This window comes from Rutilus rutilus (assembly GCF_951802725.1).
Source record: "Rutilus rutilus genome assembly, chromosome: 6".
Classification (NCBI taxonomy): domain Eukaryota; kingdom Metazoa; phylum Chordata; class Actinopteri; order Cypriniformes; family Leuciscidae; genus Rutilus; species Rutilus rutilus.
In genome coordinates this window covers 29,541,116-29,567,317 of record NC_140214.1, presented here as the reverse complement: position 1 = coordinate 29,567,317, position 26,202 = coordinate 29,541,116, and the positions used below count along the sequence as shown (strand labels likewise).

Below are 26,202 nucleotides of genomic sequence, written 5' to 3'. Positions count from 1 at the left end.
GCCTTTACTTTTCGCAAACCCAAACGCTGTGACCTCGCGCCAAATGTTTTTATTGGTTTATTAAGTACAAACAGGCGAGTTATGAAAAATTGAGTGTGAGGGATTTGTTCACTTCACACAAAAAGATCTTGGAATGAGATGGCTAACTGTAGTAGCGTTTAGTCCACTGTCTATAATAGCCTAATTTAGAGATTTTTTTAACCGACTACCGACAACTTTGATCGGTTAACGTTGATACAGTCAACCATCGGTCAAACGGTCATCGGTTAACATCCCTAATAGCCACTGTAGTCACTTGGACTATTTTAACGATGTTTTTAATAACTATTCTGGGCCGGCGAGTTTCGGTCCCTCTGAAAGCCTATGGAAGAGTGAGACAGCTGTCAGATTTCATCAAAAATATCTTAATTTGTGATCTGAAGATGAACGAAAGACTTACATGGTTGGAACAACATAAGGGTGAGTAATTACTGACAGAATTTTCATTTTTGGGTGAACTAACCCTTTAAGAGGGAATAGCAATCTCTAGATGGAGGCTATTAATGATTATGCACCAGAAGCCATTTACAACATAATAAACAATTAATAGAAGTTGGGCAAAGGTTTGATGTCCTTAGTTCCATAAATGACCCAAAATAAATGTAATGTAAAGGCACTGAACATAATCTTCTTAGTGTCACAATGCATTCATACTTTAAAAAAAAACTATAGTTATTGGTGGCGTATATACATTCCTGAGATGAGACTTGCTCAGGCCTTACATTTCTGACATGCAAGCAAAAGACAGTAAATTACCATGACATAAAAGAACATTCTGTACCTGCTGAAACTGCACAAACTGAACCAAAAACAAAGCTTTTTTTGTGTGAAAACATATGGGTGAAGTCAAACACAGAAGCTCGGAGCAGCAGAGACACTAACAGGTGCTTGTTTTTGTACAAACACCAGTGAACTGCAAGCAAAGCAACTTCAGATTGTGTGGGTTGTAAATTTCATACACACATATTGTTTGCTTAGGTCTATTCTTATTACAACACAATAAATTATCTGATTAACCGATTAATCGTCAAAATAATCGACCGCTTACTCGATTACCAACATAATCGTTAGTGACAGCCCTAATATTTGAACATTTTTACCAATATTATATCATTTATTAATCCAGCTTAACGTTTTTTTTTAAATCGAATTACTGTTAATATAATACTACAAACTGAAATGTATAAATATATAACATGGTTAATTCACATTGGCTCATAATGCATTAACAACTTATACAACTTGAAAGTTAAAAAAAATATGAAAAAATTCATTAGATTAAATAATACTTTTAAAAGTATTTTTCATTATTAGTTCATGGTACCTAATGTATTTACCAATCTTAATATGAAACCTGATAGTCTTATATGTAAAGTATCAAACCTATAAAGTGTTCTCCTTTATAACCGTGTGCTAATCTGAGATAGTGATGCAATGATGCAAACTCAGCCCTGTGCTCTGCTGTTATCTGATAGAACCATGACATCTTAAATTTGCTAACCTGAGGTGAAACTTTGCCCTTCCTCTTTTAAAAAACCACCATTGATTTTGACTGATTACTGATTTAGATCTCATTTAAAATGAGTGTTTGATAAAACCAACTCAGGGCAACATTGATAGATAGAGAACCACTGTCTAATATGATCAAACTAAGGGGTTTAACTAACCTGACAGAAAACCCAAACTTTTCCACCATAAACTACTTGATTCATTTAAAAAGGGATTGTAAACCAACAGATGCTGGTGTTTACATTGACAATGATATGGAGGAGGAAGATGGGATTGCACTAGTAAGTCACATAAGTTATTGTGTATATGCTCTGGATATATTTGTTAAGGTTTATGAACTAGATATAGCTCTAAACAAAGTCTAAGCGCAGCCCTTAAAGGTGATTTGTGTAATTTCTGTTAAAATAGTTGATCCTATACAAGCTAGATTCTAACCAATCAATATTACACTTCATGTACACTTGCATTCTTGAATCCGCATGAAGTCTAAAAGCCCGTAGAGTCTACCATGTGCCATTTTAGGTTTCATAAGTGTGCTCACAAGCATTCTGGCCACCATGCACCCTTGATATGAACTTCTGCCAAGAACGAGGCAACAAATGTCTACCAGACAGTCAAAGCACCAGTATGTCACAAAATTGCTAAGGGGGCTTAGGGTGCCATTTGGGACAGGGCCTATCTGTATTTGTTTTGGCGCTATTCCACTGCATGGTACGGCTCGGTTCGGCTCGCTTCGCTTTTCCACTGCGTGGTATGACTCGACTCGGTATGGCACGGTTCAAAGTGGGTGGGACTGATTGTTATAGTTGCCGCCTCTACTCCGCTCCTCGGCAACCAACGAGAGGAACGTCTGCACCTCGTCCACTGACCACGATTCAGCCATTTCTTTTTTTGACGTTTTTGACTTCATTTTTCAAGCAAATACTTTAAAAACAGGTGCTACAGCATTGGCTGTCATCTACTGGCTATTTAAATCTAGCAGGTTTAGTGTCTCATGTCGCAAACACAATGACGCTGGAAGTGACGATTCTGTCTGACCAATCAGTGATCTGCAGTGTTTTCACGTCACATTTTAGTATCGGTACGGTACGCTTGGAACCTCAACAGAGGTGGTACCATTTAAAGCAAGCCGAAGCGAGCCGTACCGTACCGTACCATGCAGTAGAAAAGCGCCAAAGCGTGCCGTACCGAACCGAGCCGTACCATACCATGCAGTGGAAAAGCGCCATTTGACTGACCAAAGTGACATGGGAAGCCTGAAGACCTGATTGAAAGCTTTATTTTTGTGATTCCATTTAGTGGTCACAGAAATTAGACTTTATTGTTCATTTTATGAGCTGATTTCTAAGTTGCATGTGTGCATGCAAACAGACATAGATAGGGTCACACATATGCATTTACCTTCGATTGATGGGGCTTGATCCTGGGCGGAGTACAACATTTCTTTAAAAGCCTGTGGAAAAGAGAAGAATATGAAACACCATTTCCAGAGGTCAGACAATTGCCTTTCATATTACACAGCAGCATGTGACTGGCACTGTGCCCGTGCTGACTGACGAGGGAACCTCTGCCAGGATACAGACGGAGTGAGAAGAAAGACATGAGTTCTTGAGTACAGAAGAGGAAGCACTAAAACTAAAAGAATAATAGAGGAAATGGTTGTTTTTAACTTTGTCCGAAACTAGAATCAGATATCCCCTAAGAAACACATCATGTCCTTTAAAAAGAAAAAAAGAAGGACAAAGCAATGGCTTCGCAGCAATTCTGCAGGGATGCACCATTTGATTGGCCAATACTAGTTTTAAATCTGAGATCAGTTTTTTTTATATATATTAAAAACACACACAATTTCACATCACTTCAAATTTGAATATGTATGAATTGTAATATGACCATTTTGGGGAGTAATCACTGTATAGTTTAAGACAGAAAAATGAAACTGCAAATTAGGGCTGCACAATCATGACAAAACCAAAAGTGTTGCTTATTTCCCTTGATATTTTAACCTCTACTATTAATGTTGATTAACAGAACTAGAATTCATCAACAGAAATTAGAAATCATAACAAATTAGAAACATAATTTAGGCCTACATTATAAATTATTTTTGTGTGGGGAAACATTAGGCCAAATTATTCTTTATAAGTAATTTAGCTAGATATCCAATACAAACTGATAACCATTTCTGAATTAGTTTATTGCTGTTTTATGCATCAGTAAATCAAGACCGTGACATTGCTATTGTTATCGTTAATCATCACAATTTCAGGAAGGATTGACAGTGTTAAGCAGAACTATAATTTAGGCCATTCACTAAGGGTGTTCCGACTGATCGGGCTCCAATAGTTATTGGCCGATAATAGCTTTAAAAAGTTTGATCTGAAATTTGTCTCTATAAAGGCCAATCAGAAGAGCCGATCAGATAACACAAAACTGGCAAGACTATTTTTTTATGCACGGCTTAAATAGCTTCATTACATTAACTGTTCTACCAGGTGTCTGAAAAGGTGTCAAATACACACAGAAATATGCCACAATGCTTGGTGAGCATTCACGTAAACACAGTCGGTTAGGTATGTCTTAAAGGGCTAATTCACATTGAAATATTTTACCATTAGTTAGACTTAAGAGCAGTAATAGTAAAAAACGTGCTAAAAGTTTTCAAGAGAGTTCCACATCTAATACTTAGCTATTTCATATGCAAAGATGTCAGCCAATCACAGCAGTGGGCGTTTACACTGAAGTCTCTCACAGACACGCCCCTTGAAACAGAGTGTTCAAATCAAATGCCTTTTATTTCTGATTCATATTCATGCCGGCTTAAAGATGGATGTCCAAGGCTATAACAATTTGCTTTATTCAGCAGCATGCTTTTCAATTACTATTAAGATTTTACTTAATATGAAAAACTACAATGATATTGTGGAAGGAGGGTATTTTACTTGCCTTTATACGATGCACTATAGGTGAAAGGTCATACAATGCAGTGGAGAAACCGTGAGAAGTGAGAGAGGCAGTAACTTTGCCAGTGGAACTCAAATCAATAACAACATATCAATATTTGGCTTGCTCTATATTAGTTGTTATGCCTCATCGTTACATCACGAGATATTGACAGGGAAACAATTGCTGCCCATCAAGCTCCTCTAACTCATCACATGATATTGTGTCTAGGTGTTCATGATATCCCCCCCCCAAAAAAAAAAATCTTCTTGGAATTTTCAGTGGGAACACGCTCACTATTTAGGGCTGCTCCATCCAAAGAGTTTCCTACTCAACTAGTAGAAGTCTATTTAAGCCATTAATGGACTAGTCGCATGTTTATGATATTAATTCAATTACTTAAATATATTATTTAGCTTCCACACTCCACACGAACAACATTTGGATATGCAATAATAGCGCACATGTATCTGGATTAACGTTATAGCAAGCTGCCATGTAAGTTTGAGGTTGATGAATGATAGGTGAACGTTTGTTTGCCTGCAGAGTTTGCAGATCACTTTTTTTGGGTTATTCTTAACCCTCTTAAAATTATCCACAGTTTGGATCTTCTGTCTGACATAATTATCACATAGACCGTGTTTAACTATCTGTTCGTCGTGGACTGCATGACTTCACCATTTCCTGTGGAGTTTTTTTTTTTTTTTTTTTTGCGACCAATTAAAATTTGGTTGACCAAACCTCTTCTTCTCATCAACTAACGTTTGGTCGACTATTTGGCGGCAGCACTACTATTCATACAAAAAAATGGCATAGAACAGTGCATAAGCACACAAACTGGGATGCACCTTATCTTTTACAACTAAATGGAGAATGTAAACAAAACCGAAAAACAGCGGTGCTGGAGCAGAGTGATTATAGAACGATCTGACTGCTCAAATATTGCACAAAAAACCTAATGTTGTTCAAAAAGTGATGTCCAAATTACATGCAGTTCTGCAGTATATAGCACAGTCTGCTGCAAAAACAAAATCCTGTAAGAAAACATGAGCTCAGAGGGATCGTGGCCTTGACGGCAGCATCAGGGATGTTTACTTGTTCTACCAGCAGGCCAGCATTCACCACATTAGCATGACTGAGAAAAGGTCCTTGCCTCTAGTTTTGACTTCAGCAGGCTTTTAGAAAGAGCAATTTGCGTGCTTGTGCACTATTCTATGTCGTATTGTAGTATAAATAGTGTGAGTAGTGTTTTCACACTGAAAATTTTTTCCTGCCGGTGCGACCAAAATTTGATATGGGTCGCGCTGGCACGACCACAATGTTGCCCAGCATCAAATGGCAAACGAAATGAAAGCGGAATGAAACTGCGCTACTCATTTGTGCTTCACGGACTATTTCTTCGGATCAATAATAGACAGTGCAGCGGCGCGAGCTACTCGCCAGTCGAGGGCCGATCTCAATCACGCCACACACAGTTACTACAGCACTGGGAGATACAGTGAAGAAATCCATTGAATTCGCCACAGAATCAATAACATTTCTGCGAGATCCAATGAGAAACATTCATATTCGGTACGGAGTTTTAAACCACTGATATCAGATCAAACAGCGCTGACGTGGAAACCAGGAGAAACACTTATAGAAGGCTTTCAGTCCACAAATTAGCAACATTCACCATGGATTTAATGTAGCAACACTAACATTAACTATGGTATTGTGACGGAAATAGTCGAACGCTTACGAGTACTGTACGTGTATCTTTTTCCAGCATTTCAAAACTATATCATCAAATTTAAATGTTATTTTTGTTGTGATGACTAAACATTTTTTGTTCATCCTTCAAAGAGTGTCCCCATTTATAACTAAAAGTTTCAAGATGTAGGAAAACTCGCACTTATTTAAAAATAAATAAAAATACAATAAGGATTTAGGCTAAATTACCACTTTAACCATTAGGTGGCTGCGCACAGGAGAGCTTATTAGCTATTTTCACTCCCTAATATCTATTTTTTCACTCGTTTTGCTTTTGAATTAATATTAAGACATTATGAATGCTAATAATTAAAGTTAATGTTACCTACACCTCAAATTAAGCTCAGTGCTTTATTGTCAGCCTCTCAGCGCTACCAAATAGTTTCTGTAGAACTCAGTGGCTCCGATGCTGCTGCCCTCAAATGTTAGTCTGGACTGGAGCCCTGTGAACTTAAAATAACACTGCACACAGTAATTTATGTACGTTCATGTCTATTTGTTACCAAGGCATTTGTCAGTAATACAGTCCAAATGGGGGGGGGGGGAACTGTGAATAACTGGGTTGCAGGTTGATTTAAGGTGTGCCCCTACATTTACTGCCTGTGCACCTAAAAAAAAGTTAGGGGCTACAGCGCTCCTAGTGAAAACAGTTAGTCTGAAACCTTGCAATGTGTCATTAGGGTCACAACTTTCCTCTCACTTCTCTTTCCGAGCGTCAGGAATCATGTGATAGCCCACACAAAACACGAAAATCAGCATAAAACGCTCATATCTCTAAATAAGCTGACATCAGCTTTGTTAAGACTGTGAGGTCACAGAACATAACAGACCAACACATTCACGTCCAGCCACAGTGGGCAAAACAAGAGAGGAGAAAAACAAATTGTCCTCAAGATCAAAACGAAGGCGGGTGAGATAGCATGATAAAGTCTAAGTGTGGCGCAGAAAACAAATCCTTCACCAGTTGATTTTCCACCATCATTTATATTTGATTCAAGCACGTACAATCTCAAACACGATCCGCCGTGTACCCCTCTCAAAAAGGGATGATGTCTAATTAATTAGCGAATGTCCAAGAGGAAGGCAATAATCTCATTATGTGTAGGCCATTAAACCCTGAAGGAGCTGCAGTACACTAAAGCCCTGTCAACTCTAACCCAGTCCACTGTCGGAGACAAAGAAAACCGCCTCGTATGCTCTCATGTGAAATAATGAAATTATGTAGTCTGCTAAGCATTGCTCTTTGAAGCTCTGTATCACCATCATATATGTTTGTTTTGAGAGAATGTCTCCTGTAGGTAAATACAGACCTGAAAATCAAGATGGATAAAAACTGCAAGGCAAAGTCAAAAAATGAAAATGAACACATATGCACACAGCCATTCCTAAACGTTTTATGCATTAAGCAGAGATGAAAAATTTAGGTTTTCAGTACTATTCATCTAACACAATGCTAGATTTTGGTCATTGGTATGAGCTTGATTTAGTTGTTCACTCTGTTCATTCTCAAATATTAATCCTAATGTAATATAAATCATAGGGTTAAGGATGCATCCGTTATATTTCCAGATCTGAAGCAAAAACATCATTTTAATGTCCAAGTTGAGCGTTTAGAGATTTTTGCTTAACAACAATAACATGTAACGTTATCAGTAGATCATGGAATTGAGTGGATTAGCGGGTAACGTTATTCGTTTGATGAACTTGAAACTATCGTTTAGTCCTTCTATTGGTTCAGAATTGTTCTATTATCACTATATTAATAAAGCTGAACACGAGAAGTGCGAAACATCTCTGGACTCATTCACCTGCATCTCTGCTGCTCATACAGACTCGCATTAGCTTTAAAGGCTATCAGCTGTTAGCTTTCGGTTTCAGACTAACGTTAACCCTGAACAGATATTAGAGTTATTAATCACACAAATCCAGATTTAAGCCTGCCTTTCGTTTGAATATTACATTATAATGACAGGTGACTTGTTTTCGACAGGTTCATTGAGCTGAAGGGAAACTGTCTGATGTAAAATAGCTCAACGTTGCTTTAATTCATCTCTTACCTCATATTGAATGTATTGTTTCCTCCACTCCGGGGTGATGTGGGCAGATAGATGCTCGGTAAATTTCATTTTTATGAATTTTCTTGGTGGTTTTTTTTTTGTCTGAGGAGAGTCTCGCGCTTCTGGAAAATTACCAGTGAATCATCGCGAGCAGAAAATCACCCTCAGATTAACGGCTGTTTTTCGCTGCTCCGCGAGACACATATTCAAGGGAAATATTGCGATATTTTCAAACAGCCGACCCCAGTGTTCCTCATTTTCCCCTCAGGTGATTTTTCAAGTACTGCGGGACGCTGGTAGCAGTGGTTTATTGGGCTGCAGGAGCTCCAGACAGAGGTCTTTTCTGCCTGATATCTGAGGCTGAAGCTCCAGCGGCAGCCATCATTGTCGGAGAATGACGTCACGGCACGTCACCGCAGAGAGGATGTTTTCCAGTTCGCGGTATGAACACTCATGCCTCTTAAAATAATTACTGTGAATTATAGAAGAAGTGCGAAATCAAGGGCAGGTTAATCATAACAAAAGGCCGATAGGTAAAACGTTTCTCATCGGATGAAAGTGCATCTGAATCCGCGTCACGTAAAACAGCTTGTTTATCATTGATAGTTCGTTATAAGTTATCTAGGCTGAGTGACATGTTGCTCAACCGAGTCCAAGGCTCAATCTATCTACAAAGCAGCACTGCCTTGTTATATTGCTGTGCTGTCCACTCACCTATCACTCTACAAGATCCCTTTTGTCCGTTAAATTGATTTTTTTTTTTTTTATGTACGTATCATGTATTAATTCGTTAATTCATTCATTCAGTCATTTTATGTTGCTTAAATCTGATAAACAATTAAATATTCAAAATATATATTTATATATATTTTTTCAACATTCAACGTAGGATATTTCCCAGATCCCCTGACATTTCCCAGATACCCACTTTGACCCCCCCCCCCCCCCCCCCCCAAATGAAGAATCATTCCTTCCCAGCAAGTCAGCAAATATGTATATTTAATAAACAATGACAACATGAACAGAAAGCACTGAGAAAAAGCACAAAATAACATTTTAAAATAATTACAAAACATTATTCCCATTTAATTTTCGTAACATAAGATTTAATATATATAGATTCAATATGTTTATAGGTCTATGTATGATTTTCTTATAAATATATACTGAAATTAGAAGGATATTGCTATTACAATAAGCTGGACTTTTCAAAAAAAAAAAAAATCTATATTGAATCATGTGTGTGGAAAAGCTGCTCTGTACATCCGCAGGGAATTAGTCATATTGTCCCATCAGTGTGCTGTGGATCTCCGGGAACGTGGGTCTTTCTCTGGCATTTCTCTTCCAGCAGTTGAGCATGAGGCTGTACACTGAATCAGGACAGCAGGCTGGCTTTGGCAGATAGATCTGAGGGGTTCAAAAAAACAGCTCAGCACTGACACCTTTTGTTTTTTCCAGGTTATTACATGGATTTTTCCTGACTCATCTTGCAGTGGCAGCTATTTTTAGGTATTGGAAGGGGGGTATAAAGGCGTAGACCCATAAAATGTTCGTCCAACCATTGCACTCGGTCCAAATGGGGTCAATTTTATATCATTTTAAATATAAAATGAATAATAAAATACCAGAAATAATAGTTGAATAATACAAATGAATAATAAAATACAATAATAAACTAAAATTAATTAGATTAAGATTAATTAAAATGCACAAATAAAAATATTTTGTCAACAAATTAACATTAAAATATTCTATTATATTAATTAAAAGAAATTGTAGAATATATATGAATAAATGTGGGAAATTACACAAAGGAATATTGTTATCAGATTAGTTCATTTTTGTATTACTGCATGATTTCTTTATATTCTGTAGGTCTCTGATGGGTGATTTCCCAGATCTGTAAAGGTTGAAACAGCCTATATATGTAGGCTACATGAAAATTATTTACACAGATACTGAAAGACTTGGCTTGCCATTATTATGATTACATGCATTGCAAGTCTCACCTGTTTGTTTTGGTCTCTAAAAAACTCGCCCTTGTTTTCGATCACCTGTTCATCTGTAAATTGGGCATACGGCTGCTCCTTGCACAGGGTTAGAATCTCCCACAGGGTCACCCCGAATGCCCACACGTCACTGGCCATGGTGAACTTACCCTGTAGAAACAGACATGGTCAAACAGATGCGAGTTTAAGGCGCCGCTATATTTGAGTCCATCAGTCTTACCAGAAGGATGCTCTCCCAGGACATCCAGCGGATGGGGAGCACAGCTCGGCCCTGTATGCGGTAGTAATCTCCACGATACAGGTTTCGGCTCATGCCAAAGTCCGCGATCTTGATGGTGTTATTTGTGCCCACTAAACAGTTGCGTGTAGCGAGATCACGGTGAACAAAATTCAGAGATGACAGATACTTCATTCCAGAGGAAATCTGAGAGGCCATGTTGATCAGCTTTCTGTAGCTAGAGAGAAAAGGCAAACATTTACAGTATTTTATGCTAAATTTCCATCTCATGTAACATACTATTATATGGCTTCAAAAGACATGGAATAGTGCAGAATTCAAATCAACAACTCTTGAGAGTATGAAAGAGAAACAACCGTGTTGTTTATTTAAAGTGCATTTTTATATTGGTCCAATAGAAAATCATGGTTTCTGGTTTGTTCAGTTTGTCTAAAAGCTATTGCTATTAGGGGTGTAATATTGTGTCACAATATATCGCAATACAAAAATGCAACAATGTGTATCGTGATTCATGGATAGTGACAATCTGTATTGTGTATACCCAAAATAAAAAATGACTGTGCGTGAAAAAAAATCAAGTTTACAGAGTTTTAGTGTCAGTACTACATTATATAATGTTGAATTTAATGTATAATGCAATGGGTGAATATTTGTGGGTCCTGATAATGCTAAATGGCTTATGTTACCAGTAAAAAGTGGCCTACATTATTTTAAATAGATCTAGTCAGTGACAGAGTGCAAGCATATTCGTCTAAAATTCTGTATTTTCAGCTTCAGAATCATGCACTCTAAAAAATGCTGGGTTGTTTCAACCCAAATTTGGGTCAACTATGGACCAACCCAGCCATTGGGTTAAATTTGTAAATTACATTTTTAATCACATGTTTGGGTTTGTCCATATTTGACCTAAAATTGGGTTAAAACAACCCAGTGAATATTTTTATTCTGGTGTCACCATTGTCCTGTGCATTGGGTTACCAGCACCAAGTCCAGCCATTCATTTACACCCACAATGTAATATCAAATTGAGCATTTTAATCAACAGTACATTTTTTGTTAACCTTTTACCATATGTCTTGGAGTATCGCAATAATATCGTATCGTGAGTTCAGTATCGTGATAAATATCGAATCGTGACGATGGTATCGTTACACCCCAAATGAAAAGGAACAGTTTGGGGGTAGCGAATTACAAGAAATGCAAGTTATGTAATCAGATTACTTTTTACTATTTTTTTCACTATTAATTATTACTTTTAAATTTACAATAAAATATCTGAGTTACTTTTTCATTTATTGACTGACACCTCGTCTGTGCAGATGTGTAAACATGTTGGTTATTGCAGTTCTAGACTAATGTGAACACGCATGAGCATACATTGCTGTAACACAACCATATGAACACACTGTAGGCATGTTATGTTGTTCAAGGGATAGTTCAAAAACAGATTCAGTATTCCTCAAAATGAATAAAAATAGTCAAATGCAAACACAGAATATTGCACAAACCCGCAATAATTAAATGTTAAATGCAAATATAGCCTACTTTATGTATTTAATCTCACTTTATTAACCAATGTCTGCCGACCTTCAATGATCCAATTCAACCATACTACTTAGCAAACCTTATTTTATATAAACATCACATTTGTTTTATTTTTTGTTTCTATAGCTGACATATGTGTTGAACTTTCTTCTCCTGTGTCCTATTCTTCTGAGATCCAAACGTTTGTTTTAGCAGTACAGGCGTGAAAAATAAACATTATAAGATCTTTTGAAGAGAATATTCCAGTCTTTATTTATACTAAGTTAAACTAAATTAAACATTGACTAGCAAAATGTTTTTTGTTTTATCTTAAGTGAAAATTCTACTTTCGTATACGTAATTTAGCTTTTATTTGTGGTGAAAATAAGCAAAAACAAAGAATGTTGACCTACATTAAATAAATGTTTAGTGTCTACGGAAAACATATTGATTAAGTCTTTTTAAAACATCTTTTAAACCGTCTTTGCAAAAATAAATGTTTTGTTATATTAAATAAAAATGTAAGGTTTAAATAAAACCATAGATATGGTTTGAAATACTACTACTAATAATAATTTGGCTGTATTTATTTTTTTACTTGGTCCAAAGAATCATTTTATTCATTTTTTCCAGTCTGACATACCTGATGGTAGCCGAGTCACCGTCCTGAACTCCTTCATCCTGCAGCTCATGACGGGACAGGAACTGATTGAGGTCCCCGTTCTCCATGTACTCCGTGATCATGCACAGCGGATCGCTCTCAACGCACACCGCCAACAGGCGAATGATGTTCGGGTCTCTTAATCGTGAGATGATCCTGATCTCTTTCAAGAAGTCGTTCCTGAAAATGTAGATTTCCTTGAGGAAAGTTTAAACTGTCCTAAAATGGCTGGACAGCATCTGTAAAGCAAAAAAGCAGTGCTTCTCAGCAACAACAGGCACGTGACATGGATTGCGGGACACCTGCACCTGTGTGTTACCTGGCATTTTTGTTTGCGTCCTCTCTTAGTGTCTTGACTGCTACGAGCATTGGCTCATCGCTGATGTCACCACAATGGTCCTTCATGAATTCCTGCATTCCCTCAGCTTCACACAGATGAACCTGCGGCAGGTATGAACACATATAACAAATAACGTGACCAAGAATAGCTTTTTGGTGAAGAGAATTGTTCGCCAACCTCTCCAAATTGTCCTTCTCCAAGTTTCTCTTTAAAAGTCAGTCTCTCCCTTGGAAACTCCTCCAGAGCTCCGTCCCGTCCTGGAGATAAGGGCATGTTGACCACAGTGACACGGTAACTGTGAGCCCCGGTGGTTTCCTGCTGGGTCACGATGTCTGCCTCTGCGTAGTGTGGGACCTCATCTGTGGGGTGGCCCGTAGAGGGTTCGGAAGGGGCATCGATCATTGCTGTAACACAACCATATGAACACACTGTAGGCATGTTATGTTGTTAAAGGGATAGTTCACCCAAAAATAAAAAAGCTGGGTTACACTTTAGTTTAGGGTCCAATTCTCACTATTAACTAGTAGCTTGTATATTACTAGGATATTAGCTGTTTATTAGTACTTATAAAGCACGTATTATAGGAGTAGTTCACTGTAAAATGAAAATTAGCCCATGATATACTCACCCTCAAGCCATCCTAGGTGTATATGATATTCTTTTCTCAGACGAATACAATCGGAGGTATATAAAAAAATGTCCTGGCTCTTCCAAGCTTGATAAAGGCAGTGAATTGCAACCAACAGTTTGAAGCTCATGATATGCGGTTTCACACGGCTCCGGGGGGTTAAAGGTATAGTGGAGGATTTTTTACTTCCGGGTGGATCACCTATACTATTGGTCCTCCTAATTGTCAATCATTCTGGTAAATCAATCAAACTTATTCAAAAAGTGGAGAGGGCGGGTCTTATCTAAAATTCGGAAAGATCCTCCACTATACCTTTAATAAAGGCCTTCTGAAGCGAAGCAATGAGTTTGTGTAAGAAAAATATCCATATTTAAAACTTTATAAAGTAAAATAACTAGCTTCCGGCCAAACGAACATACGGATTCCACTTAAGTGTAAAGCACAACTTACGCGAGTTATGCGACGTACTGCTGATATTTCCGCTATGCCATGACGCACTACGCTACTTCTGACGTCACAAGTTGCGTAAGTTGCTTTTTATATAACTCTGATTATATTCGTCTGAAAGAAGAAAGTCATATACACCTATAGGATGGCTTGAGGGTGAGTAAATCTTGGGGTCATTTTCATTTTAAAGTGAACTACTCCTTTAATGCCTCCCAAACAGCAATATAGTGTCGGCCCAGATCCGGCCCACAACTGGTATACGTGGATTCCACACGGTCCAGATGTGGGCCGGATCTCGGCCAATATGTTGCTGTCTGGGCTTATTCTGCATGACCATATTCTACATCCCTTAAAGGTGCATTGTGTAATATTTAGGAGGATCTGTTGACAGAAATGCAATATCATATACAGTACATAACTATGTTTTCAGTGGTGTATAAAGACCATACATAATGAACCGTTATGTTTTTATTACCTTAGAAGGAGCCAATTCTAGCTACATACACCCGGGTCCCCTTACATTGAAATAGCCATTTTGCGCCGACATGTTTTCTACAGGAGCCCTAATCGGACAAGCGTGTTTCGTCACCATGTTGTTCTTCGTGCAAAGAAGCTAGCTAAAGTCAGCGAATAAAACACTGACACAATGATGAACAAGTAACAATAATATTTGCAATAACATATAATTTTAGTGAATAATCAAGTAAACCTAATTTCTTAATTTATCCTCATTATCACTAATAAACCTCATTGTTTAACTGGCTACTCTCTGCTGTCTCAGATGAAGACATCTTTTCCTGTCGGCCACCGTAACTTCTGTTGGTTGCAATTCGTAACCTCACCACTAGATGCCGCTAAAAATTACACAGTGCACCTTTAAAGGAGAACTCCGGTCAATTTTAACATTGAGCTAATTTTTTTGTACATTTGGAGTGCTGTCAGTACAGAGAACAACGACAAAAATCGGTGTTGCCTACACCGAGTTATCCTCTTTTTAAAATTTGCACCCTGTTGACTTCAGTGGGGCAAGTTTTAAACCTGCTTTTAGGCTCTTAACATCCTTGATGTGTCATTACAAGTGCACAGGCGTGTGATCATAGGTGCTAAACCTATGCGCGTGAAATCGACAATCGACTACTGTAGACTTCGACTGAAAACAGGATGTAAATACAGGTATGTGCGCTGGCTGAATAAACATCATTTTTATTAATATCTTTCACATCTACTGCAGTCAGATTTACCCGCGTTCACTCCGAAAGAATCACTCACATGACCTGTGCACTTGTAATGACACATCAAGGATGTTAAGAGCCTAAAAGCAGGTTTAAAACTGGCCCCATTGAAGTCAACAGGGTGCAAATTTTAAAACGAGGATAACTCGGTGTAAGCAACACCGATTTTTGTCGTTGTTCTCTGTACTGACAGCACTCCAAATGTACAAAAAAATGAGCTCAATGTTAAAACTGACCGGAGTTCTCCTTTAATGTTACCCAATTCCTAAACTTAACATTTTACAAACCTTTACCTTACTAACTATTAATAAGCAGTAAATAGAAGTGTATTGAGGCAAAGGTTGTAGTTAATAGTTAGTTAATAGGGAGAATTGGACTCTAATCTAAAGTGTGACCAAAATTTGTCATCATGTCAGCTAAATGAATACATTTAAATGTCATTCCAAATCTCAATTGTTTCCTCATTGACTTCAACTATATGGAGAATTTTCCTTCAAAATAGTGTCTCCATGTATTCCACAGAAGAAAGAAAATCTTACAGGTTTGGTGTGACATGAGGGTGAGTAAATGATGACAGAATGTTCCTTTTTGGCTAAAATGTTCCTACATACACATAATGAGCATATTATGAGCTAGAATGAATAGTAAAAAAAAAAATCCATAATTCTTGAACACTGAGCAGCCCTAACCAAGGTTTTCCGTAGCCTGAAATTCTGGTAGTTTCCGTAAAAGTTGGGATGGCTCCTGGTAGTCAGATCCCATGGGGAAAATCCTTTCATACGTGGAACTGGATTCAACATCACTGGACAGAGAAGAGCGACGGTGTGCGAACGCCTCTCTCTGAACAGAAAGACGCACAGTCAGCTCATCGTCCAGCATACGCCGAGAGGCCTGTACATGTTACAAACGTGTTACATTAATAACCACAAGCTGACAGGGTGAATCTTACTGTATTGTCACTATAAGCAGCTTTCTATTGCAAAAGATTACCAATAGTCATTTTATGCACAGCAAATGCTCAGCAGGCTTCAAACTCAAGTGTATGAAGTTAAGGTTGACGTTGAAGATCATAATCTTACCTTCTCAATCATCTTCTGCCAGACCTGCCGCCATAGTATGATTATTATGATGGCCAACAGAATGGCAATAATGGCCACCAAACAGCCTATTAGGATCCGTGTGTGGCTGTCATCAATTTTGTGGGTGGGATCATCCCCTGAAGAATATATAGCATGGAAAAGATGATAGAAAGTTTTTATATTTCACAGAATCAAAAGTTCTGTGCAAATGGACATCTTTTCATAAAGCTAATTATTGAGTTATGTTCCAATGATTCTATAAAAAGTCGACGTTATGATTTCTCCCATTCACATACAGTGAAAATATTCAGATCCCATCCTTTTTTTCTTATTTGCATTTTAATATGCTGCAGCATTATGCTAAAACTCAGCTTGATCTTGTGTATAAAAATGTTTTTTCTTTTAAATTTATGTGGCCATTGCATGAAGTAATGAACATCGGGGGGCGCTGTTGCCTGCAAATTCATATTGTACTGTACAACTGTAACAACCAAATGCCACCACAAAGAATTATGAATGGTATGTAAAATAATTATACCATTTACCTGGATAAATACCTGGGGGTTGGTTACGTTTACGAGGAACAAGAGAGGTGTTGTACATCGCTGTATCTGAAAGGTGAATTTGGGTGAAGGGCATTTTAAACTGTAGCAGTACTGTATTTGTAGTAGACTATTAATATGCTAAAATGAATAGGCCTAAAAAAAAAAGTGAACAGATTAGAAAAGGAGAACTAGAGATGAAAGAACTAAACCTCTATTACCTGACTGGAAAGCAATTTCACTGAACATCATCCAGATACCATTGAATACAAAACGGCACCTAATTGCGCTGGCCATGCGGTTGCCAAGGGCAACAGTGACAAACCGAGCACTTGGACTGATGTTGTCCGCTTTCGGCTTGAACAACACAGGATTGGGCTCCCAGTCTGAATCCGAACGGAAGTAACACATGGCCTGTCGGAAGATTTTTACTCCCCATGTGTACATGTTGTTGCAGTGGACCTATTTAAACAGAAGGATATCCATTTAATACAAAATAATAATAATACATATACATACATTCATACATACACGAAAAAGAAGTAGGCCTACACTTTAAAATATTAATTTATTAATAATATCAATTTCTGTTGATCCCAGGTTGCTACGGTCGACAAGTGAACCGAACATGTCCCCTCCCGGTCACCATACAAAAAGATTATTAAAACATAAAGATTTAAAATGTACTTTAAAGGAAAACTTTTAATTTGACATTATTACAAAGTGCACCTTTTAAAAGTGTACTTACTGTAAGTGTGTCAAGAAACAGTCATGAAAGTACACTCTTTAAGTACACTTAAGTGGCCTTTTATTTATTTAAAGGTATAGTGGAGGATTTTCTTTTTCCGGGTGGATCATCAAGACTATTGGTCCTCCTAATTGTCAATCATTCTGGTGATATGTTTACGTAAGGCCGTCATACGTGCTTGCAAGTAAGCAAGTATGAGCGATGCCGACAGCAAATTGTAAACAGAGCATGCACGAGCCCAGTTCTCCTCGCACACGTTTAATAGGCGTTCCCTCTCGGGAGCAGGTAGAATGTTGCGCATGTACAAGTGGAGAGGGCGGTTCTTTTCTAAAATTCGGAAAAATCCTCCACTATACCTTTAAGTACAGTTTTTAAGGGACATGTATTTCAGTAGATCAGACAAACCTTCATTGATGTGAAATTTCTGACCCGGTCAAACGTAAATGTCATCTCCACTGAGCCACCAGAGAAACTAGCATTGGTCCAGCCCACATAGTCATAGCCAGGCCAGACACCGTACACCTGACTTTTAGTGAAGTCATCTAAACCCCAGCTTCCATCAGTGAGCTGCCCAAGACCTTCTGTCATGCTGAGAGAATAAGAAAACCTTGTTGTTTAATTTGTATGACATGGTGATATATTTGCTTTAGTGTTTAGTGTGTGATCCTCTACCTGTAACTAACGGCTCCGTCATACACAGTGTCATTTAAGTGGATTTGTTGGCCTCTGGAATTCATCTGTTGGCCAGAAGGGGCGCTGTAGGATACCAGACCATCTGCAGCACAGAGACTTTTTTTTTTGTACCAAACCAATGTGAATAATAAAGTTGTCACTCCTTCCCATACAAATACAACTAATGCAGACTTCAGCTTTCAAGCTTGCAAAAAAGTTGCCAAAGCATTATAAAAGTAGGCTATTGGGGTAAATAGGAAGGAGGAAATATCAGTCCAAATAACAGACCAAAATTTAAGTTTTTATTTACTAAAAATCCTATAACGGCTTGAAACACATTCTACACTAGAATGTGAATGCAAATGCTTGAAGCTTTTTTATGCATAGTTGCGATCACATTTTAGGTAACTGTATAACCCTTTTGAGATTTGTTAATGCCACAGCCTGCGTTTGAGTACTTGCACAAAGAATGTTTCTGACTTAGAAAGAACATAGTTTACCGAGCCATTCACAGCCGTAGAGCTCCACCCTCATGCACACAATCATGGAGGGGTCAGTCACAGGCACGAAACGCACAAAACGAGCAATAATGGGAGGCTCCAGGTCCTTGAGCACGACATCATAGGCGTTGTTGTTCCCTTCGATGATCTAGAGAACACACATACCATGAAATCACATGAAACATTTCATAATAAACATCATTCTTTAAGACATAAAAAATAATCGCAGCCAGATTTCATAATCGCGATAAGCCAAAGCAGTTTAAGTGCGATTACATGTAAATTGCGATTAATCGTGCAGCCCTAGTGGGAAGCCATTTTTGCTGAGGCACCCAGGGAGTGATTGGGGGTCGTGTGCTCAAGCGCTCCTCAGTTGTAGGTAATGAGAGTGGAAGAGAGCGCTGAACATTCACTCCCCCCACCAACATTTCTTGCCGGCACTGAGACTCGAACCTGTGACCTATGAGTTACAAGTGCGACTCTCTAACCATTAGGCTGCCACGCATGATTGACACACATCTTTTGCTTGAAATGTTATGAACAGCAGCTACGCTAATTATTTTCCATTTGCTCTTCTGTAACTAGAGATTACGCCAGCTCCATCTTGGATCCAGCCTCGTACGAAGATTTCAGATGCCCAAACACCGGTAAAGAGAGGACGCCAACCAATGCCAGGACTTCAGATTATGTAAACTCTTAATCAACATGCAGCACTGCCAAATATATATTTCTATATATTGTAATCATTATCACAGCTTGTAATAACTGCTTTAATGAGATCATTGTTTCTGCCAAAATAAATACATGAAGTTAGCTAACTGCATGATTTGTATTATCTTTGAACTGTACATTTCTAACATATGGACATTACTTGGACACAGTCATATTACTCTAAATTCCTAGACAGCAACACAGTGTCGGCCCAGATCCGGGCCACATCTGGTATATGTGGATACAACGCGTACCAGATGTGGGCCGACACTATGTTGCTGTCTGGGTTGTAATTTAGACATGCATTTTCTGTAAAGCAGCTTTGAAACAATATGGATTGTGAAAAGTGCTATACAAATAAATGCAAAATGAATTGAATTGAAAGATCGCAGTCTCAATGGAATTGATAGAAATAACACTGCAGCCTCACCCAGAGCCGCCTTAACACTAGAACTGCCATGGCGGTCATTTTGACCGTTTTGAATTTTATATCTGCAATAACTTTGTTGAAAAAATAAATAAAATCCTGCTGGTACCTGACTTTTCCTAAAAGTGTCTGTATTTTCATTTAAAATGCTTTTCATATAAATTACACATAAGGCAAAAAAACAAATTAACATATTTACCTATTTCGGCCATAAACCGTCATATTGACCGCACTGAATTTCGCGGTATTATTATTATACATATACCAATATACACAACAATAAAAAGTGGTAAAAAATACACAAAACATATTCCACAACAAATCATTTAAATGTAATGATATTCAGAACAGAACAATAACAAATAAATAATCCATAAACAAGCCAAAATGAAATCGGTTAGGCTACTTTCAAGCGAAAGTGAAAGTAAGCGCCATTGGGCTCACGTAACTCTCTAATTAGAATTAAAATGTTTCAACATGCGATGTATTTGGATGGTAAACTATTCTTTATTATAGGCTTTGTACTTCACTCGTGTTCCAAAATCGACGGAAAAAATCATCCTTCACATGCGCAAAATGGTACGAATTGTAGCCTAGGCTACTGCTATATCGAGCAGTAATGAACGGGCTGCGATGTCAAGATTGCAATGGAATTATGGTGTGTGTGTGTGTGTGTGTGTGTGTGTATGTGTGTACGTGTGTGTGTTTGTGTGTCGGCGGGCGCGGACGCGATCGAGTGTAAACATGAAAACAGGCTACTCCGTCATTTTGTTCAGGACATCTACTGATATTATTATTGATAGATGTATAATTAAACTTGTTTAAATGTACAGTTTGGTGTTGTTTTGTTTTTAAAAGACATCCTAATACAATAAATGCATTAATCTCTCAATTGGGTATTTATCATTAAAGATATAGAGTTTTGAATCTAGCGGTCAAAATGACCGCTTGCGGCAGTTCTAGTAGTTATGGAATTTTGGCACTTCTAGTGTTAACCTAATGTTAGGCCCCAGGGCTGAGAGGTTTTGTAGGCCCCCCATCCCCTCGATTTATAGAGTCTCATTTTTAAAAAGTGTAATATCTAGGTAATCTACATCATAAAATGCATTAGTTTCTTTCGAGACCTACAACAGTGAGTTTTCCCTCTTTGAGCCAGAAAACACCTATTAACATATCACTGAACCCACTTGAGCATAAACACAAGACACTTTACAACCACACACAGCAACTAAATTTCAACTTTATGCAAATGAGAAGCGATTTTCGCGAGCGACAACCAATAGGAAAGAAGCCTTTAAGTGGAGCTCAGCTCCCGTCACCGTCTCGAGTGCAGTGCAGGCAAGACAGAAGAGTTCGAGGGCGATTTCACTGTTTTATATGATTTGATTGTAACTAACCACAAACATGGATATAATAAAATGATGCAAGGAAAAGAAACTGTCGACAGTCTCAGTGAGTTTAATTCATACATTTATAGTTTGAGTGTTGTAGTTTTATGATGCAAGTTTAGCACTGCTGCAGTTCATTTTACAGTTTCCCCTGCATTATGTTGACTATTAGGGATAAGAAATCAGATTATTTGTCAAATTCGGATGACTTTTTAGTAATTTATGACAGTATGAGTGAGTTTAATTTGTAGATTGATTGATCGTTAATCTAGTAAATTATTTAATCCACTGAACACTGCATTGTGGTAATATAAAAACACTCTCCCAAAAGCATACTGTTTCTTTTGAGCCTAATTCCTAATCAAATTAAAATAATATAGTTGTATCACTTGTGATGGTGTTTTGTATAGATGTGGCCAGACGAGCAGTCTACCAATAACATTAGAGCGACAGCACTACCAACGCCCCCAAGCGACTTCACAGTATAGAGACTAGCGACATACAGCGACAAAATCTGACAAGTTACAAAACAATATGACCTTTTCAGCTCATCATGAACCTGAACATGGGAGGCCCCTGAACTTGGGAGGCCCCTGAGCTTCAGCCCAGGTAAGCCCGTGCATTAATGCGGCCTTGGCCTCACCTGTCGACCTTGCCGGTCTCGCCAGGAGACCCAGCGGGTGCCGTCCCGGCTGTATTTAATCTTGTATCGCTGGGCAAACTCATTGCCCACTCCATCTGCGTGCCGTCCCTGTGTGCCAACAAGAGTGAGAAAATGGAGAGTACGAAGGTCAATCTGCAGAAATTCTTTTAGACGGTCAGGTTCAGCCATGATGTCCGGACACCAGGCCCCATCTCCATCATCAAACTCCAATCTGGAACAGAAAGGGATGCGGTCGAGAAAATATCTTATATAAGCGTTTCTGATCAGTTTTCAATGTGTGATCAGAGTGTTGGATGTACCTGCCATATCGAGCTGCAGTGGACTCTGACCATTGGCTGGAAGCAGAAATATCTTCATCCTGAATCTGGCCTCCAGTCATCCCAAGCGGGTACCTACATACAGCTATCACAGGATGACATTTAGGAAGGTTAAATGACACATATTGACAACACAGGCATTTTCCATACATTTCGTTGTGATTTTATTATCATTAATATACAACTTTTTTAAAATTATTTTCTTCTTAATTAGATGTTATTTTTATATTTTATATTTTTACTTTAATTTGAGTCATTTTGTTGTGCATTTTTGTCATTTTTCATTGGTTTCAGTTTTTTAAATGTCTATATCTGGGGGTTTTTTGTGTTTTTTATTTTTTTATTTAGTTTAATTATTTTAGGACTTCAAGTTAAACCAAAGAGATAGTTCACCCAAAAATTTTCATTATTTACTCACCCTGATGTCGTTCCAAACCTGTAAGACTTTTGTTCATCTTCGAAACACAAATGAAGATATTTTAATTAAATCTGAGAGATTTCTGTCCCTCCATTGACAGGCTACGCAACTACCACTTTGACACTTCGAAAAAAGTTCATAAAGAGACCATAAAACTAATCCATATGAATTTTTTTTGGGGGGCTGGGTGGAAATTTAGGGGGCTGAAGTCCTCCTAAAATGGGACAAGTGACATTATGACAATACTGTAATAGCACAAACATTCTCCTCTGAAAGAAACTAGACCTTTCTAGAAGGAGAAATGATCCTGGGTTCTTGGGTCCGCTGTAGTTTTCGGGACTGAACGCATCACCTTTTTTGTATCCTAAAGTCTAAGGGCTGTAGCTCTGCTCCGGAGAGGTGGTCACACAACCTCTACAACGTGAATCCACACCCTATAAGCAAATACCCAAAATACCACTCAACCCCATCCATGAGGCCTCAGCAGAAAACAGAGAGACTTTTATGTTCATGCCAGGACAAGCTCACCATGCACCGAAGGGCTTTCTCAGCTTTGAGTAGTTCTTTCTCTTAAAAAAATATTTTAGGTAGAAATTTAAATGATATCTGTTGTTACTGTTGCTGAAAAGGAGGCTGCACTTAATTCATCATCATGAATTCATCATTTTTTTTTTTTGTCACACTATTTACCAGTAAACACTTTCTCTAATGTTTTCTTTTTCTTCTTAATTTAGTTTCTACTTTTCTGTAACCATAAACTATAATTCGTAGAATGTTTTGGGAACCAGAAATAGTTTGCTGGGAGAAAGATTATTTCAAACTTTTGCCATTTTCGTTCTATATATACAGTATATCCCAACACCACTGTAACTTAAGGCAGCACTTCATATGAGTAGTGTAATGATAAATAGACTCCACTGTACAGGAGTACGAATTGGAAAACTCAGTCAACCAGTGAATAAATACTTCACATCCCTCTAAATTTTATTTGTAAGGCTTGGCATTTAAACAGACACTGGACCCCTAACATACAGTAGCTTCCTCCATCCCCTACCTAACGTCAATGACATGCCTGTGGTGAAACACTAAAATAAATCTAATGGGACATTTCAAATACTGTTAAATCAACAGTTTTTGGAAGTAAAAAATGTCTTAGAATTTACAGTGAAAAGTTCTGTACATTATAGGGTTTTATGTTACATATTATGTTGTTAAAGTCAGCATGAAATCTAAATGGATCTAAATTTGTATGGAATATTGCCGTATTTCTTTATAAATGATTTATCCTTGCACATTTATTATTATTTTTTTATCGTTTAATTTACGCGTCCTCGTAATCTATCAAAATAACTTCCCCTTCCTCTTGCAGCGACATCATCTCTTCTCTTCTCTGATGATGTGTTTACTGGCGTGAGGGCGGGACAACCTGTCACTCACATGACATCACAGCACTAGCAAACCACAACCATCCAATCAATTCCCCATGGACAAAATCAAGTCCCGCCTAACATTTTTTCTTTTTTCGAGAAGCCGTTTCATTCAAATATGTGTCACAATAAGGAAGACAAGACTATTGCAACTTTTGTTTCATGATGACTTTAAATAATGTTTATTGCATTATTTTAATGTCATGTGTGTTACCATGATGGTGTTTTGTGTGTATTACATTGTGCACCTTCTGTATATTAGTATTTACCTCATTTTTACGATTTTTGATTTATCATGTGGCTTTCTCTTATCCATCTGTGCTTTTTGGTGGTTGTTGCATTATAAAGATCAGAAAAAGAATAGGTATTTAGTAATTCAGCAAGTTATTTTATCATTATATCAGTAAATAAAAATATAAAAAAATATATTTTGCTACCGTATTTTTACGGTACAGTTCTGACAACCACAACTACCTTTTTTTCTTTATTCTTTCATTATTTATTTACACATTGACACAATTGCAGCGGAAGTGATGCTGAAACAAGTTCTCCAAAAGTTTGTGCAAAATCAGAGCTATTATATTGATGAATTCACAGCACATTCGACAGAAAATTTTGGCACAATATAATGGTATGAATTAAAAACTGTTCCTCCTTTAATTTAGAAATTGTATTAATTATTTTGCATTTCACTCACCAGGGTTGACCTGTGACTTCACAGCTCCAACCAGAAGCAGGACAGCAAGGTATTGTCTCATTTGGAACATCTTATTGTGTTTATTCCTGTAAACAAAATGAAACTTAATTTAACAAACGATTAGTTTAGCATAATAGTGTAACTTTATAAGCAAAGGCTAATAATGTAATTAATATAATGAGATTACATTATACTAAAAATGTATTTGCATGACAATAACCACAGTCTTACATTTTTAATACTTAAAAAAAATCAAGACTTGTCAAAACATAAACCCACAAGATGAGGAACAAAACGGCTCTTGTAGGGGTGTTTGCCCTCAGGTCAGTAAGTTCTCCCGGTATACAAAGTCCACTGTGTGAGTGGTGTTTATTTATGTTGCTTACGGCTCCAGTCAGATGCCTGTGGGAGAGCAGTACTGTATTTACAGTCATGTGGAGGGGTGACCAATGGGAACTTACTTCTTATGGAGCACAAAAGTCTACTACAATCATAAACACCCATGTGTGCTTAATACTTCTCTATATAAGCAGCTAGATTATTTTACTGAATTAAAAAGTAAAGTTGACAGAAATTGACCAAATTTTACCTAGGAAATGTAGGTTACAAAATACTGTAATTTATTTGTACTCATGGACAACAGTTGATTAAAAAATAATAATTGTTGATATACTTTATCCAATCACTGACCAGAATTATTGGTATTATTTAAAATGAATTACCAGCAAAGACTCATAGCCTATAAAACAAACTAATAATCTAATCTAATGAATCAAATGAAACATCCTACAAAACACAAGAGACACTTACCACTTTCTTTAGTCATAAACTCAAAGATCACTGCCTCCTTAAGTATTAGCCTTTAAGCAAAACATAATCCTCCTCGTCTTCACGATCCATCCTGAGGGAAAATGAGAGGCTGGGGCGAGTGACCCTCATACAGGAGCAGAAATAAACAGAGAGAAAAAAAGATACAGTCAGCACCATTCTGGGGAAAGTCCAAATAGCCCAGATTTCATCCTGAGAAACAGAAGGTTTTAATTATCGCAGGACCCTTTCACATTATAGTTCACTGTTTTCACAGTAAAACTATATATATATATCTCAGTGTTGTTTTACTCTTGATATACTATTATAGTTTTTATTAATATTTGTAACATTTTATTATGTCTATCATTTTTTTCATTAAGCTTAAGTTTTTGTTTATTTATTTATTTTTGTTCTTCATCTGAA

At 37.6% G+C, this 26,202-nt stretch overlaps 2 protein-coding genes across 3 annotated transcripts in view; both read right to left on the bottom strand.

The window, feature by feature from the left end:
- xpr1b (xenotropic and polytropic retrovirus receptor 1b) overlaps window positions 1–8,733 on the bottom strand; it is a 30,771-nt gene extending 22,038 nt beyond the window's left edge. Inside the window, exons 1-2 of the mRNA XM_084411647.1 lie at window positions 8,301–8,733; window positions 2,950–3,001 (exon numbers count right to left, since the gene is read on the bottom strand). Coding sequence (XP_084267773.1) covers window positions 2,950–3,001; window positions 8,301–8,369 — 121 coding nt within the window. The 5' untranslated portion in view covers window positions 8,370–8,733. The remainder of the gene's footprint in view (window positions 1–2,949; window positions 3,002–8,300) is intronic.
- Window positions 8,734–9,536: 803 nt separating this feature from the next.
- ddr2b (discoidin domain receptor tyrosine kinase 2b) lies at window positions 9,537–25,886 on the bottom strand. 2 transcript variants are annotated; one of them, XM_084411645.1, is made up of 18 exons: window positions 25,780–25,886; window positions 25,249–25,371; window positions 24,970–25,055; window positions 22,410–22,512; window positions 22,090–22,321; window positions 18,921–19,068; window positions 18,421–18,523; window positions 18,154–18,337; window positions 17,222–17,462; window positions 17,004–17,069; window positions 16,459–16,595; window positions 16,069–16,270; window positions 13,250–13,476; window positions 13,052–13,173; window positions 12,715–12,912; window positions 10,530–10,764; window positions 10,310–10,459; window positions 9,537–9,707 (listed from the first exon to the last, which is right to left on the bottom strand). In XM_084411645.1, exons 3-18 carry the CDS (start codon window positions 25,037–25,039, stop codon window positions 9,576–9,578), a joined length of 2,550 nt encoding a protein of 849 aa, XP_084267771.1. In that variant the 5' UTR covers window positions 25,040–25,055; window positions 25,249–25,371; window positions 25,780–25,886; the 3' UTR covers window positions 9,537–9,575. The 2 variants fall into 2 exon arrangements, with proteins under 2 accessions (XP_084267771.1, XP_084267772.1); XM_084411646.1 differs by lacking the exon at window positions 25,249–25,371.
- Between the last annotated feature and the right edge of the window lie 316 nt (window positions 25,887–26,202).